General features: G+C 42.5%; 2 protein-coding genes across 3 annotated transcripts in view; one reads left to right on the forward strand and one right to left on the reverse strand.

Annotated features, from left to right (window-relative positions):
• The window catches only part of mtpap (mitochondrial poly(A) polymerase), a 43,270-nt gene extending 40,687 nt beyond the window's left edge, over positions 1-2,583 (reverse strand). The window contains exon 1 of the mRNA XM_064949076.1: positions 2,405-2,583. Coding sequence (XP_064805148.1) covers positions 2,405-2,582 — 178 coding nt within the window. The 5' untranslated portion in view covers position 2,583. The remainder of the gene's footprint in view (positions 1-2,404) is intronic.
• Positions 2,584-3,050: 467 nt separating this feature from the next.
• Positions 3,051-16,426, forward strand: LOC135522633 (mitogen-activated protein kinase kinase kinase 8-like). 2 transcript variants are annotated; one of them, XM_064949079.1, is made up of 8 exons: positions 3,051-3,197; positions 3,597-4,029; positions 5,726-5,899; positions 7,385-7,646; positions 11,146-11,252; positions 12,435-12,587; positions 13,970-14,213; positions 14,434-16,426. In XM_064949079.1, the coding sequence occupies exons 2-8, from the start codon at positions 3,673-3,675 to the stop codon at positions 14,562-14,564; spliced, it is 1,428 nt and encodes a 475-aa protein (XP_064805151.1). In that variant the 5' UTR covers positions 3,051-3,197; positions 3,597-3,672; the 3' UTR covers positions 14,565-16,426. The 2 variants fall into 2 exon arrangements, with proteins under 2 accessions (XP_064805151.1, XP_064805150.1); XM_064949078.1 differs by having other exon boundaries at positions 3,053-3,197; positions 3,647-4,029.
• Positions 16,427-17,664: the final 1,238 nt, after the last annotated feature.

The following is a 17,664-nucleotide window of genomic DNA, read 5'->3' on the forward strand; positions in this document are numbered from 1 at the left end:
TGGAGTCCACCTGTGGTAAATTCAATTGATAGGACATTATTTGGAAAGGCACACACCGGTCTATATAAGGTCCCACTGTTGACAGTGCATGTCAGAGCAAAAACCAAGCCGTAGAGCTCTGAGACAGGATTGTGTCGAGGCACAGATCTGAGGAAGGGTACCAAAACATTTCTGCTGCATTGAAGGTCCCCAAGAACACAGTGGCCTCCATCATTCTTAAATGGAAGATGTTTGGAACCACCAAAACTCTTCCTGGAGCTGGCTGCCTGGCGGGGGAATGGCCTTGGTCAGGGAGTGGTCACTCTGACAGATATCCAGAGTTCCTCTGTGGAGATGGGAGCACCTTCCAGAAGAACAATCATCTCTGCAGCACTCTACCAATCAGGCCTTTATGGTAGTGGCCAGACAGAAGCCACTCCTCAGTAAAAGGCACATGACAGCCCACTTGGAGTTTGCCAAAAGCCACCAAAAGGACTCTCAGACCATCAGGAAGAAGATTCTCTAGTTTGAAACCGAGATTAAAATCTTTGGCCTGAATGCCAAGCATCATGTCTTGAGGAAACCTGGCGCTATCCCTAAGGTGAAGCAGGGTGGTGGCAGCATCATACTGTGGGTATATTTTTCAGCGGCAGGGAGACTTGTCAGCATTGAGGGAAAGATGAAAGGAGCAAAGTACAGAGATCATTGATTAAAATCTGCGCAGGACCTCAGACTGGGGCAAGATTCACCTTCCAACAGGACAACGACCCTAAGCACACAACCAAAACAATGCAGGAGTGGTTTGGACAAGTCTCTGAATGTCCATGAGGAGCCCAGCCAGAGCCCGGACTTGAACCCGATGGAACATATCTGGAGACCTGAAAATAGCTGTGCAATAATGCAGAGAAGAATGGCAGAAACTCCCCAAATACAGGTGTGCCAAGCTTGTAGCATCATACCCAAGAAGATGAGGCTGTAATCGCTGCCATTGGTGCTTCAACAAAATACTGAGTAAAGGGTCTGAATAATTATGTAAATGTGATGTTTATTTTTTAATAAATTTGCCCCCCAAAAACAGTTTTTGCTTTATCATTATGGGGTAGTGTGTGTAGATTGATGATGGAAAACACTATTTAATCCATTTCAGAATAAGGCTGTAACGTAACAAAATGTAATAAAAGTCCAGGGGTCCGAATACTCTCCGAATGCACTGCATTTGATGTCATTCCGCTCCAGCCATCCCCAATTAAGGTGCCACCAACCTCCTGTGTTGTAGAGTAAGTGTATATTGTGATATGAAAGTAGAGGGCTTTATTTTTCTAGAACTGTACCGCAATTGAGAATCCATTCACGTTCAAATAGCTTATTTGGCTGCCAGAACCAATTCGCCTCAAAACAGAACATGTAGCTAAGGTCCTTGGTTTAACGTTAGGCTTATTGGCCTAGTCGATTTCATGCAAGAGACAATGGCTTTAGCTACATGACCTGACAAGTGGAAGGGAGTTTGTGCTGGAGATAAGCAGTTATCCATTGATACTCTATGGAGAACTTGCACCTCACTATAATTAATAGACATGAGACTCGTTTCAGGAAACCAGGCGTGTGTCGCTTGCCACTACTTTCACAGGAAAGCCATTTGAATGGAATCTTGAATAGTATTTTTTGCCAGAAATGCCTTCTGGGAAAATGTGAACTTTTATGTGCCTTAATAACAAACGTGTATGCCATCTGTAAATACAAATACAATTGTTAAATTACGAGCCTAGTTGGTTAAGCCACAGAAAAAGCCAGCTTCCTTCCCACTCGCCATGATTAGCTGAGATAATGAGTGGGTTGGACATGTGAAGAGAGAAGTTCAGATTGGTCTGCCATATAGAAGGCTTCTGTCTATTTGAGCTGGCCAGTCTGTGTTGGTAATCCTGGTGAACGTGTCTTTTTTTTAATGCATGGTGTAGTGGAGCTGCATAAGTGTTGATCTCCACTTTCTGGAGGATCTAGTTTTGAAATCAGTGGTAAACAAATCATCGGCCTGAGCGTGGTTCTGAACGATCCAAGATCGAAACGAGATGGGTGGGGCTAAAGCTTAAGAGGGTGTGAACGATGCTGAATGGGTGTAGGCAAAGAAGAGCTCTCCAGTCGCTACCAAAACATTCAAAGGCCGTTCTCAAAAGTGAGAAGTTTATCAACTTTCAAAGCAGAATTACTTAACCATTGTTCCTCAAAAATGATGATATAACTTTCTGGAACTCTGAGTCTCTACTTTATCCAATGTAAACAGATAAATAAATGCAAATGTTGCTACATAAGACCTATTTGATCCGGTCGGTCGGCCACATTTGGCTAGGTAGCAGCGTCAGCAATCTAACGTTACAAGTCATGCGGTTACAGCCCTGTTGTGTGTGTTGTCGGTGGATGAGAAACCTACCGATTTTATATTTCTTATTGGGTGCATCGGTCTTCGTAGCAGCAGTACTCGTTCCGAACTTTCTTTGAAAACATGAATCTACTTTTTTAAAGCATTTAGAGAGGCTGCCCCTCAAATGCAACCTGCACATCGCAATGGAAGACGCCATCGCTGCACTGAGACTGCCGTGAAAGCGCATGCGTGTGCTGTATGTTCTATGGCATCCGAAACCTGACAAAAATCAAAGCTCAATCAGCGTCAAACATGAGTTTTGCGTTTTTCCTATATTTGCAAGACCAAAGTGATCAATTGATTGAAACGAGTGTATGGTATGGGCCCTCAGTTATTTAACCTGCAAATAGTCTCATGATGACACTTTTTTTAAATCATGCTGTCACTATATAGTCACTTCTCACATATACAACAGGGCACATTGCGAAATATTTGTATCGAAGCACAGGCAGAATTGTTGGAGTAGTGAAAATACCGAACTATCCCATAGAATCTGATGAATCCCTTTGCCTACAGAAATCAAATATTAGGGGGAAATCCAAGACTATGAAAAGAAAAACGAAACTACAGAGGAATACACTAAGGTTTCAAGACACCACTTTCGGCTTATGTTTTTATTTACACAATACCACCTAAACACAGAGACTGATAAGGACTTCCTCTTATACTTCCTAGCTCGTGAGTGGGAATTACAGTCGGTAGGCTCTTTAGTGCGCGTTAGAGTTGACAGCAGTCGGACGCAAGAATGGAGTAGCGCATTCGGAGGGGATCCTACCCTACGTTATTTATTACAAAGAATCAGGTAAGCACATCGTTATTACGCTATTTCAAACAAATAATGGTCCGTTTATATTTGCCATTTGTTAGTGACTTTAGTTATGTTGAGTGTTCAGTGTTGCAGTGTTGGGAGGGCAATTGGTTGACGTAGTCTACACTCGAGTACATTTCTTCTTCACTTAGCGATAACCTCCAGCAGGGTAGGTCCGCGAGTGATTTTATTAGCCACCCAAGTTTTCTAAAAAAACACGAGCAAATAATCTACAAGTGGTTTTAATTTAAGAAATCTGTTCAACATTATTCCCACGCATAATAGAGAGGTATGTGATTGTATACAAGGTTTGAAATGTTTTAGTCCGATATATCTGTTTGGGCTTCTTGCGGTCAATTTGCAATCTATAAATTATATGTCATTATTTTCCAGCCCATATTGGAATTTCAGTTGCCTAATGAATCATCACCGTTCCATTTCAGAACTCAGCAGAAGCTAGAATATCAAAATGGATTACAAATATGCCAATGCTGGAATAGAACTCCTGCTGGCTCACATGAACATAGAGGATATCATTGGCGCTGTTGAGAATCTCTATCACACCGAGGAGGAAGAGGCTGGGGCATTGTGTGAAGAAGGTCTCTCTCATGAGGATCTGGATGAGAACGAGGAGACTGTGGATGATTCGGGGGACGAAGTGACAGGGGTGACGGGAGGGACCCAGGGCACACAGCAGGGGAACGGTGGTGGTATGGTCCAGTACGGGACGGTGTCGGACTTGCTCTCCTTCGTCAACCTGATCTCTAACATGCCACCAGAATCACTGCAGCACCAGCCCGAGGAGATGGGTGTGTTACTGAACAAGGTGAGACTTCAGGACACTAGTGTTTTTTTTTTTTGTATCTGTCCCCACAAAGGTCTCATTAGATATTTTTGGTCATGTGGTGTACAGTATGTGGACATCTCAATCCAAAACGTTGGAACATTGCTGCGGGGACGGGCTTCCTTTCAGGCACAAGAGCATTAATGAGGTTGGGTGCTGGTGTTGGGCGATTAGGTCTGGCTTGCAGTTGGCGTTCCAATTCATCCCATAGGTGTTCAATGGGGTTGAGGTCAGGGCTCTGTGCAGGCCAGTCAAGTTCTTCCACACCGATCTCGACAAACCATTTCTGTGTTGACATTCGCTTTGTGCACGGGTGCATTGTCATGTTGAAACAGGAAAAGGCCATCCCCAAACTGTTGCCACAAAGTTGGAAGCACAGAATCATCTAGATAATGTAATTGTATTCTGTAGCATTAAGATTATCCTTCACTGGAACTAATGGGCCTAGCCCAAACAATGAAAAACAACCCCAGACCATTATTCCTCCTCCACCAAACTTTACAGTTGGAATTATACATTCGGGCAGATATCGTTCTCCTGGCATCCGCCAAACCCAGATTATTCCATCGGACTGCCAGCTGGTGAAGCGTGATTCATCACTCCAGAGAACACATTTCCACCTCTCCAGAGTCCAATGGCGGCAAAATTTACACCACTTCAGAAAACACTTGGCATTGCGCATGGTGGTTGCTCTGGCATGGAAGCCCATTTCATGAAGCTCCTGTCAAACAGTTATTGTGCTGACGTTGCTTCCAGAGGCAGTTTGGAACTTGGTAGTGAGTGTTGCAACCAGGGACAGACTATTTTTGCGCACTGCGCTTCAGCACTCGGCAGTCCCGTTCTGTGAGCTTGTGTGGCCTAGTCCCGTTCTATGAGCTTGTGTGGCCTAGTCCCGGTCTGTGAGCTTGTGTGGCCTAGTCCCGGTCTGTGAGCTTGTGTGGCCTAGTCCCGTTCTATGAGCTTGTGTGGCCTAGTCCCGTTCTGTGAGCTTGTGTGGCCTAGTCCCGTTCTGTGAGCTTGTGTGGCCTAGTCCCGTTCTGTGAGCTTGTGTGGCCTAGTCCCGTTCTATGAGCTTGTGTGGCCTAGTCCCGTTCTGTGAGCTTGTGTGGCCTAGTCCCGTTCTATGAGCTTGTGTGGCCTAGTCCCGTTCTGTGAGCTTGTGTGGCTGAGCAGTTGTTGCTCCTAGATGTTTCCACTTCACAACAGCACTCACAGTTGAGCGGGGCAGCTCGAGCAGGGTTTGAAATTCCATGAACTGGCTTATTGGAAAGGGGGCATCCTATGATGGTGCAACGTTGAAAGTCTCTGAGCTCTTCAGTAAGGCCCTTCTACTGCCAATGTTTGTCTATTGAGATTGTGTGGCTGTGTGCTAGATTTTATACATCTGTCAGCAATGGGTGTAGCTGAAATAGCCAAATCCACTAATGTGAAGGGGTGTCCACATACTTTTGTATATACAGTGTATCAAAGTTTGTCAGTCATATGCAAAGGACAATGAAATCTTAGAAGTGGCATTGTGTGTATAAGTGTGGTTGAAACTGTCTGTTAGTCAATCAGTCCGTCTGTTTGTCTGCGTGTATGTTTGTGGTCAAGTATAGACAATCTGTCTGTAGGGTTATTTAAAGCCTTTACTGGTTCAGCAGCACCTTTCACACTGTATTTCACTACTTCTGTGCAGAAACACATGGTGCTGAAGAAGGGACGCTATCGCATCGATTTGGATGTACTTCTGTTTCCATGGATGTGGACCTACAAGACTCCAGGCTCCGGCGGCCATGTTCCGAAGGGCTCATTTGGGAAAGTCCACTTGGCTCAGGATACCGTTACCAGGAAGCGAATGGCATGTAAACGGGTGAGTCAATGAGTCCGCGTGCAGGAATGTCTGGCATGTTTGCAGAGTGGATTTCTCTAAACTGCTGCTGGCCGATCTCTGTGCCAAGATTGATTTCTGGCAGGAAGTTTTGTTTTCAAAGCAATAGAAACTAATTTATTAGGCCAAAATAAAAGCAGAATGTCACATGTGAAGTCAGTCAGGTCTTTGCACCCAAAAACTTTGAAAGCTGCAACAGAACATCTAGAAAGAGGAACACTATGTACTGTAGAAAGAGAAAAATATTTATCTGCGACATCTCAAAAGCCAGTATTGCAGACAGATAGAAACTGAAAGTATTTGTCTGGTTACCCCACAGGAAACCCCCCCATGCTAGTCTATCGCAGGGCCTAACCCCCAATCTATCTCCTTAGTGCTGAGTGTCAAGCAGAGACGCATCAGGTCCCATTTTTACAGTCTTTGTTATGACCCGGCCAAGGTTTGAACTCCCAATTTTCCAATCTGAGGCAGGCACTCTAATCACAATGGTACTTCACCTGGGGTAGAAGAAGATATGGCATTTATATTATTTCTGCCCACAAATAGTTACACACGATGGGAGTGGCTTCCTGGTCTGGCAATTCCATTGTTACGAATCCCTTTTGGCCCGACAATCTAGGGGGGGATGGTAATGAGACCTGTAACATAACTCATGCAATTTATAATAGTGACAAAGTAAAAGTGTGAACGAAATAACCAGGACAACTGAAATCTACCGTCAAACTCAAGGTTTATTTGAAAACACACGGTAATGGGGGGGAGCAGGAAAAGGGGCTGAGCTGGACCCAAGGAAAGAAACAATAAGTATTCAAAAACACCCCTAAGCTAGACTAGCCTACTTTAACAACAGCTAACTAACTAACCAAAAATACAGTGGGTGGTCCGCCCAGTTCTAACTAGTGTATTTAACAAAGTCTACCTACGGGTAGTGTATGCCCATGGGCGACTTGTCTTGGTTTCCCCTTTTCCCACCAGCAAACAAACAAACACCATAACCAAAACAATACTCACAGGTGAGGGCAAAGTGCTATGGAGGTGCTTAAACAAAAGAGAGGTTACTACACAACGAGAGAGTGAACCACAGAGACCTACAGACAGGGCATTTACAGAGAGATTGAGCTCGAGAGCAAACAACTGACAGGGTTTTTAAACCAAGGGAGAGGAACTGTGATAGGGTAGGAAACAGGAGGAGGTGTGTCTTCTGATTGATGATTGGAATGGTGACTGATTGGGGAGTGATGATTTTCACCTGTGAGAGAAAAGAACACAGGAGACACACACACACAGGATACACACACAGGATACTGGTATCCGTAACACCATAGTCAGTGGAACGTTTACATACTACAGACTTTGTAGATACTTTGCATAATAGACATATTTTACTGTACATGTCAAAATCTCTTTTTAAATATAATGTCTATAGAATGTTATTTATGCCTTAAATGGTTCTATTCATACTACTAGATCCCCATGGAGCATTTCAAACCAGCCGATGTGGAGATCCAGGCCCGGTTCCGCCACGAGAACATTGCAGAGCTCTACGGTGCTCTCCTCTGGGACCAGAACATCCATCTGTTCATGGAGGCTGGAGAGGGAGGCTCGGTTCTGGAGAAACTGGACAGCTGTGGACCCATGAGGGAGTTTGAGATCATCTGGGTCACCCAGCAGGTCCTCAGGGGCCTGGAGTATCTGCACTCTCACAATGTCATCCACCACGACATCAAACGTGAGTGGAAAGTGCCCAAAACAAACGTTAAAAAAAATGCACATTAGTACACTCAATTAGTAAGCATTAGAGTTAGAGCAAGTTATAGGCCTATAGCCTCTGCTTTTACCACAGTTTAGAAACTCAGTTTTTCTCAAATTCTAGCCCCAAACACATCAAAAATGGAACCCAGGTATGTGTCCAAAACACACACATGCACACTAGTAGTATATGTGTGGCCTCCACTGGGCCCAAGCTGGTTAAATCAACGTTGTTTCAACATAATTTGTCAGTATATTATGACATGGAATCTACATGGAAAATACGTTGGATTTTTTTATTTTGAGGGGAACATTTCATCCACAGGATTATGCCATCACAGTAACCATTTTTCAACAGAGACAAACCTTGTATAAGATATGTTGAATTTGTACCTTTGAAACAATGTCAGATCTTCAACGCAATATCCACTAGAAGAAAAAACTGTAGGCTGGGCTGCACCTCCTACGGGAGAGTCATCTATCTACAGCAGTTTTTATTTCTGTCTCCCATCCAGGGTTTTAACCAATCCCAGTTTAGCTTTGATATTTGTCACGGACTATCACCAATGTGCTATCGTGAGAATTGTTGTGGAGAAATCTACACTTAATAGATTCACTGGAACTATCAAATGAATTCCAAACATTAGGTTCAACAGAGCAAATGAAATGTAACCATACTTTATGAATCATATATCCTCAATGATGCTATTTAGGCCTATATGGCATTTGAGCAGTCATCAACAGATATTGTTTAAATTCAGCCCTTGTAGGCCTAGGATTTGAAGTGGAACATACAGGTAATAACATATGTTGGATTCATGTCTCCATCTCAACCAAAAATGGAAGTTAAAGAATTTAAAGTTTGATTTGATTTAGTCCTATTCTTTCACCTAGATTTTTGGTCAAAATGGAGACGTGAATCCGACATTGTCAATTATTAATTTGTAGAAAAACTGGAATAAAGCAAGACTCACTGGCAAAGATGGAGCGATCTCCTTCAAAAGTTTATATTTGGTTGCGTTAACAACCAAACACAATTCAATATCACTTTTGCAATACAGTAAATAGCCTATTAACTGTCGACAAATTAACAAATTACATGTTGGATTCACATCTCCAGCTCAACCAAAAATAAAAGTTAAAGAATAGGATTAAGCCAGTGGATCAGAGGGATCCAAGCAGTAGAATTGTGCTTGATTGCATTGTCAACCAAACACAATTCAATATTACTTTTGTAAGATAGTAAATAGCCTAAAGTTAAGTCTATCTTACAAACTAATGTAACATTCAACTTTAAAATGAGTAACGCATCCATGACCACATTTTGAAGTTAGTGTTACAAATGCATTTTTATATAATCGTGGAAAGCGTGCATGTTCAGTGTTGAAGGTCTTTGGAAATTGAAACAATCGCTTTAATAATCCGCACAGATTCCCAAATGGCATTGATCACTTGCACAATGTACTTTAATGTAATCTCAACTAGCTGCATTCCAGTTCATTTGGTTGTGCTATTAGATGAAGCAGTGATGACACATTAAGTTGTTGTATAAACAAAATATCTGACATTGTATACCATTTGAACTTTGGTGTGCTTTTAAATGGTTGAAAGTGCAGTTTAGGTGACAACTAAACCAAAAACCAGACAGTGATTTTCTATTGGAATTTGGTTGGGCTTTTACATGGTTGAAAGCATGGTGATAACATATTGGGAAAATAGGTTAAAATCTCATTGATCAACGTATGTAACCAATACTGCCCAATGCTCCACATTGAAATGACATGGTGTGCCCAGTGGGCTGTTACTGTCACTATCCACTTAATGTCAAATGTAACCAAGATAGGACTTTAGAGTAAACTGCACCTTGAACCAACGGCTTCATAGGAAACTCAACCACAGAGAACTAAAGAAACCACGTGAGCCTTGTAAGAAGGCAGGATGAAGCTGTGGTGTTGCTGACGGTGTTCAGGTCACACAGGTAGCTAACAGGGTTTTTTATAGGCGTTGTCCCAAATGGCACCCTACCCCCTATTTAGTGCACTACCTTTAACCTGGTCAAAAGTAGTGCACTATATAGGGAATAGGGAGCCATTTGGGGACAAACCCAGTATCTGATTTGCTAGCTACTGAAGTTGCTGAAACACAGGATTTTAGAGCGAGATAGAATAGATAGCAAGGCTAGGGCTGCAGGCAGGTGGCAGTGAGCCAACAGTGGAGTAGCGCAGCGCTGTCCGTCGCACGTGAGATTTGCTTCCAAGATTGTAGTGAGCTAAAGTCAATCACAACACAGTATTCAAAGCTCTGTGGCGCTACAGCTAACATCAGTCAAAACTGTGTTGATAAATGCATTTTTATTTAACCTTAATTTAACCATGAAAAGACCTTTGAGGTTCGAAACCCCCTTTTTGAGTGGGACCTGGCGAGAGGTCCGCAGGAAGTAGTCAGCGTGTACATAAGACACGAGCACAATACTGTAAATTAAAAACAATTACAATGGTCAGCAGCAGAGCTTTAAACTCAGCGAGCGATACCCTCTCCTCCAGTAAATGTATTGTATTAACGTTAACTTTATAATGTTGGGTGTTCCCTAGTAAAAGTTATACTATCTATAGGGGTTAATGTATTGCAATGAACTTTAAACAAAGACCTGTGGACTAGTCTATTATTGTTCAGTCAGTCAATCAGGGCTTGACTAAAGACTAAATGCACTATATGTAGAATCTGGAAATTCCAGTCAGACCCTCCCTCCTTCCCTGCAGCAGGATTGACTGTAGGGCTTCTTAGAAGAAACCAGTGAGTTATTACTTTCTGACATTTCACTGTGGTCTTGTGCTCTTCCTGTCCTCCAGTCAAAGGCTACATCCCACATGGCACCCTATTCCCTATGAAGTACCCTATGTAGTGCCCATAGGACTTTGGTCAACAGAAGTGCACTATATCGGGAATAGGGTGCTATTTGGGACACACAATATGTAATGTTACCTCAGTGAGGTAAGGGATCAGGGGGGCAAGGAGGGAGAGGAGATTTGGGAAAAGCCTGCTTATTAATTATAACTGTCAAATTCTGTGCTAAAACCCTGAAAGATGTTTGTTTGACTCCAGTAAGGACGTTTAAACGCTTTAGTTCCCTTTTTCTTTAAGCGCAGTCAAAAGCCATTCAGAGACTCGCCCTGCCTCATAGCTTGCTCTGTGTGAACTTTAACTTCACATCAGTGCAAATGTTGATACTTCTCACTTCCTTAAATGTACATACAGTTCCTATCACACATACTGTATGTCAAGAGCAATTTCAGCAAATGATAGAAGAAATGTTGACCTTGTGACAAACATTTAACAGAGTAGCATGTTAGCACACACTATATTAGGCTCTGAGATTATACTGTATCTTGCAGCACATGTTCTTTAGCTTTGACATGGCTGAGCTGCACAGCTTTTTTGGTGAACCTCACTCACCCTCTCTCCCCCCTTTCTCTATTCAGCCAGCAACATTGTTCTGATGTCAGACAAAGCGGTGCTGGTGGACTTTGGCCTGACGGTACAGATGACAGAGGAGTTGTACACCCCTAGGGACCTGCGCGGCACAGAGGTAAGTGACTCTGCTCTCTTCAACACTCTCCGGCTATGACATAACGACAAAAGACACTCTCAAGCCTATGACATAACAACAAAAGACACTCTTAGGCTTATGACATAACACAAAAGACATTCTCAGGCCTACGACATGACATACAGGGTTAGGGTCAATTAATTTTCAATTCAGTCAATTCATTTTTTGGGGGGGGGGATTTCAGTTTACTTCCTGGTGACCTATGACATGACAACAACAAGAGCAAATTCTTACTTCGTGAGAAGTTCAATAGGTGTGTTTACTAGAAGGGAAAGCGGCAGTTTTTCTGTTCAAGATTGAGATCAAGCGATGCCTCAGGGTATTCTGAAAATTCTTTAGTTAGTAGACGTGTCAGTGTTTGTCTCACAGTGTCGCATAACAAAGGAAATGGTGCAGGGGAATCACATCCAACACGAAGAGATATCGTATAGGTTTATAGGTGGACTATAGGTTTTGTGTGCAATGCATAGGCTTCAGAGTTGTCTCATTGATATTGTTTATCAGTAATAATACAGTAGGTTGAAAGCCTTTGAACACTAGCATTTTCAGATTCAAATTTACATCCTTATTCAGTTGGGAAAATCTTGGAGGAGGCATTCACTCTGTTCTTTCTCACGACCCTCCCTCTGCTCATCGTCCTCTTCCTAATCCTCTCCTCAATCCTCTCCTCCCCTCTGTGGTGACCTATACCCCTGATGGCTGAGTGGGAAAGTCCCAGGGCAGAGAGACAGACACCCAGCATTAATAACAGGGAGGGAGATAGCTAGCCAACAGAGTGGAGCTGCTGAGACTAGGCTGACATTAGCTAACATGGGGGAAGGCTGGAAATTCCAGTTGAGAGATGGACTCTGGTCTGATGTTTACTATTTCACAGACCGTACACAGTGCAGTTCCGAGCCTAACACCAGCCCAGCTGCTCTTAGGGTTCCTGTATTAATACATAGTCATAGAGACACTGTATTATTCATTTTATAACTGTTATGATTATCACTGGCAACATGACTACATATTTATTTTTTTATTTTTTTACATTTGATGAAGAAAAATATTGGGTACTGTCCAAACACCTATTTTCTTCTTCAAAAATGTACATTATGCCATTGACCCTGTGAGTAACCATTGACCCTGTGAGTAACTGTGGTCTTGTGTTTTCTTCCTCAGATGTATATGAGCCCGGAGGTGGTTCTGTGTCGAGGACACAACACCAAGACGGATATCTACAGTCTGGGAACCACCATTATCCACATGCAAACTGGCAGCCCGCCCTGGGTCAGGAGATACCCACGCAGGTCCTACCCATCCTACCTCTACATAGTAAGTGCTACTCTCCCTATCTCCCTCTCTACCCATCCTACCTCTACATAGTAAGCATCTCATGAAAGTAAAAAACAACAACTATTAGATGATTTATGCACTTCCAATAAATGCACAAATATATAAAGTAGTGTGGCAGAAGTTGTTTCTGCATAGTCATTCCACTAAGTAATGGGACAATGGAAAGTGGATGGATGAAGTGTATAGATGAGTGAATGGTGAACATACAGGCCTTCCTCTTGCTACACTGACAGGGCTGAAGGAGGGGAAACCCCCACTTGTAGCCAGTCTTTGAAGCAGACAGATGTTTTCATCACCCAGTTTAGATTTCCACGGCATAGGCCTAGATTCTTGCAAGATCATTTCTCAAACATCATGTGATACCTTAACGTGACTGCCTGCATCCCAAATGGCACCCTAATTCCCTGTATGGAGCACTACTTCTGACCAGAGCCTTAGGGGCCCTGGTCAAAAGTAGTGCACTATGTTGGGAATAAGTTGCCATTTGGGATGCTGCATCTGTTTCTGGCACATTGTCAGCATACTCCTTCAGGCTCAGTACAATAGTTCTCTTTTGCTTTTAACAGTGTTTTTCATGATCACATTCCTGATTTGAAGAGGTCCCGTTTCTTTTTTTGGATTGGCTGCAGTTCCCGAACCTGACTTTCTGTCGCTAAAAATACTGAGATTTCTGCTTCTGCGGCATCCAATAGCCTAAGTCCTTTCAGCTGCTGCTCAGTGTGCAGTCACTCCATGACTCCCCTGCCGCCTGTACACAAAACAGTTGGAACAAATGTAGTTATTTGTCTGTTGTAATATATTAGGCTATTGCAAACATAAGCATGACACAAGCAGGTTGTTTAGCAATTCGATCTTATTCCAGGATTCAAGATTTCGGGAAAACCAGGGAATTTATTGAAAGCTCAAGGAATTTTGCAACCCTACTTGTACATCAAACTTGTTTTACACCCGGGGAGTTGTGCCCAGAGATAGCATGAGTTGCAGGATAGCTTTTAGTCTTACCTAGCCATCACCATGACTAAAAAGACAAGAAATGCTTATAGTGATGGTGGCTAGGTCTCGCCTAACCTGACATCGCATTCTCACTTTCCATAGAAGACTCATATGTGAAACTGTTGCATCAGACCTAGTTGGGTTGTTTTCTTTAAAAAGAGCCGTGTTGGGTTGTCGATGCTGGGTTATTGAGAAATGACCCAGCGGGTCAGACCGGAAGACTGGATGCGCAGTTTTGTTGTTTTTAACCCAGCATTTTTTTTTAGTGTAGAACTATGAAAATAGCTGTGAAACCTTAATTATCTATATGGTTCTACCACAGAGGTAGGATGGCTTTACTACAATTCTAATTCCATGGCTCCCCTCAGATCCACAAGCAGGCCCCTCCCCTGGAGGACATAGCAGAGGACTGCAGTGGTGCCATGAGGTCCTTCCTGGAGCGAGCCCTGGAGAGGAACCCTGCCCAGCGCAGCTCTGCAGCCGAGCTCCTGAGGGACGAGGCCATCAACCCTCCCAGGGAGGAGCAGCCACGCTGCTGGAGCCTGGACTCAGCCCTGGTGGAGGCTTCCCACCCTCTGAGGCAGCACAGCCAGCAGCCTGACACCACACAGGGTAGGGACTTATATATCTTCCTGTTCTCTATCATCGTACTTCCCTAAAATATACTTTGTTCCTCATATTCCCTCCAGAGGTAGGCAGGGACTTAAAATGTTAACTGTGCTGTGGTAAAATGCCTACGCACTTCCTCAAGTGACACGTACACACTAACATCTGTATGAAACTTCATGAGAGCCTATGTTACCAATAACAATACTATTCCCTTTTTTTGCAGAATCGTCTCTGTACTCTGAGCCTGAGGACTCTGCCCACCTGAGGAGGAAGGGATCACTGTACATCGACCTGGGGGCAATGACTGGGTACTATAATCTAGTAAGAGGCCCCCCTGCTACAGAGTATGGCTAACCCTGAACCCAAAGACACATTTAGTAAGACCTCTGACAGAAATTGGTCTGGTAAAGCTATAACTGTAACCTTAGCCTGGTACTAAGATAATGACTTTATTATCCCCATGGGGACATTTTGGTATGGGTGAACTGATCGGTCAGAGACTCTCAGGAAGTTGAGTTTGGAACTCATGAAGACTCAATGGTGAATGTGTGTCTGATATGTTTTGAAAGAGTCACCAGAAGGACAGAGGGTTGGGTAGAGCAGGTGAAATGGACGCTGTAGCTATCTTAGTTTGCCATCTCTCAACAGTGCTGAGCCTCATTGGTTGAAAGAGATGTGTTACTCAGTAACTCTGGGTTTCATTGGTCAACAGTGGAATCAGCAACATCTTGTGATGTGCTCTGTAGATACATGATATATTAGCATGTTTTACAAGTTTGTTTCTTGTTCTCTTAAAAATAAAGGTGCAAGTTGGAACCAAATGGCATTCTCGAGAGCGTTGCCATAGGGGAACCATGTTAGGGTCTTTAAAGAACCATAAATGGGATGGTTCTTTGAACAACCATACTAAAATCCAAAACCGGTGTAGGGTTTTAAGCCTTATTTGCATATTTCCCAGGGTGCCTTTCGAGTGAATATTAGAGTTAGAAGTACTACCCATGACTGTTTGCTAGTGATAAAGACATCCTTGTTGCATTCACTCATGTTTAGTTTTGTTGCTTCACCAAGAGAAATCCTAAGTGAATATGTTGTCATTAAAATCTAATTATTTAAAAAGAAACATATTTCATAAGGCCTTTTTTGAGTGCCTAGTTGTGGCCTGAAACTCATAGTTTACAGGCCACAATATGCTGGCTTTATAAGTGGTGTGTAAGTCCTATTGGAATCCAGCCAGACTGGGGATATTCAATGTTTGACATTTTTATTCACCCACAACCTACCTTCAAAATGACTGCCAGGGTTGGGGTGACTAAAATACTCATACCTTAAACATCTAAACTGGAACAACAATTTCAGCAAAGGGTGCAACAAGTCCAAGTAACAGATTGGATTTGTTTATAAAAATGTATGTTATTTATATTTGAGTAGCATAGGATTTATGAATCAATCAATGTGCATGCAAAAACAATGTAAAAAAAATCTACCTGCACTAGGGCCTGCTGGGAAATATGATAATGATGGGTGTGGTTTTGGTTCAACTCTGGTTATTAACACCAACAATGGGGTTCTTTTACACTACTGAGTGTTCATTTACCTCTACAGTGTTAATTTAACTTGAATCAACACTATAAATGTTACACTGAAAAATCAAACACTAGTTAACACTGGCCAATTTACTGTCTGCTATGAAAGGGACACATCTGCAGGCTTCAATACAATTCAAAAACCTTTTAGAATTCCGAAGAATCATCACGTTAAGAACCCCACATTTAACTCAAAGGTTCATTATCGAGAAAGAGTTCCCCAAGGAACCTTCAGAGTTTAGGAAGAACCATTTAAAAACCTTTTTTTTCAGTGTAAAGAAATGTCTGCATGTGTCTTATGATTGAGACATTCTGTGTGTCAATATGTTTTCTGACAATGTATTTGCAGTTTGTACAAACCATATTGTCTGAATGAACTTTTTGTTTGTTCCTGTGGAATCTGAATATTATATTTTGAGTACTTGCTATGCAAGTTACACTGTGTAGTACATGTGAAATCAATGATCTTTTACATGTATTTTACCTATTGGATTTGTGGTTTTCTAATGAGATAAAAGTCTGTAGCATTTTGTAAATGGACTTCAGTCTCTTACACGGTACTTTGTCTCAATATGAAGTTGAATTACTGAATAACATGTCATATAATTCATCTGAATAAAATGAAAAAGTCAACACCTGTGTTTTTGTCATGTTAATGGTTGAATAACTAGATAAAATGGAAGGGGGACATCATATTGAAGGTATAGTTATCTGTTTCTATGGTGAGTGAGTGGGAGGTTTTCATTTTTGGTCAGCTTCCACTCTGTGTGATCATGTCACAGCGCAGGCAGTCAGCTCATACACACAAACACCTGTAGTTACTAGTTCCTACACTGAAATGTTTTTGAAGAATTGCAAATTGTTATTATAAAGTTTGCATACTATATACACTACATCTCTTCCTTCAACTACTATGTGAGTGGGCTCCATCCAACATGCTCAAATGTTTCTGTTACACAACTACAGTATCTGTCTCTGTGTTTTCTGGTACTTTGTGTATGAAGAACAGTTCCTTGATAGCATCGGAGATCAATTTCCTTATCAGGAAGCATGCTGCTCCAATCTCGCTGATGTCATGGTAACAGTGTGTGGGCAGGACCAGTGACAGTGCGAGGGTGGGTATCAACTAGGTATTCCCTGACCTCAGCTAACTATGACTAACACTGACATATGATGACCAAATATGGCTGTATGAGTGGCTGAGATACAGAGAAACCTGCTACTGGAAATTCTGTGTTATTCACTAATAGATCTGAGGCAAAACCCTGTGATGATCACCATCCCCCACACAGTGAGTATTCCAAATGGCACCATATTCCCTACATAGTGAGCCCAATGGGCTCAGTTGAAAAGTAGTGCACTATATAGGGGATAGGGTGCTATTTGGGATGCAGTCAGTGTGAAAGGGAAATGCACGCAAAGATAATATGATAAATAACTCACACCAACGTTTGCCCTGAGGTGGAATCTCTGAGAGAGAGAATGAAAGAGAGAGAATAAACAGACCCCACATAATAGCCCCAGTACAGAACACAATTTGACCCAACCAAATCAGGAGAAAACAATAAGATAATTACTTGACACATTAGAAATAATTAACAAAAAAAAGAGTAAACTAGAATGCTATTTGGCCCTAAATAGAGAGTACACAGTGGCAGAATATCTGACCACATTGACTGACCCAAACTTAAGGAAAGCTTTGACTGTGTACAGACTCAGTGAGCATCGCCTTGCAATTGAGAAAGGCCGACCGTAGGCAGGCCTGGCTCTCAAGATAAGACAGGCTGTGTGTACACTGCCCACAACATGAGGTAGAAACTGAGCTGCACTTCCTAACCTCCTGCCAAATGTATGACAATATTAGAGACACA

This window comes from Oncorhynchus masou, chromosome 30 (genome assembly GCF_036934945.1).
Source record: "Oncorhynchus masou masou isolate Uvic2021 chromosome 30, UVic_Omas_1.1, whole genome shotgun sequence".
In the NCBI taxonomy this organism is placed as follows: domain Eukaryota; kingdom Metazoa; phylum Chordata; class Actinopteri; order Salmoniformes; family Salmonidae; genus Oncorhynchus; species Oncorhynchus masou.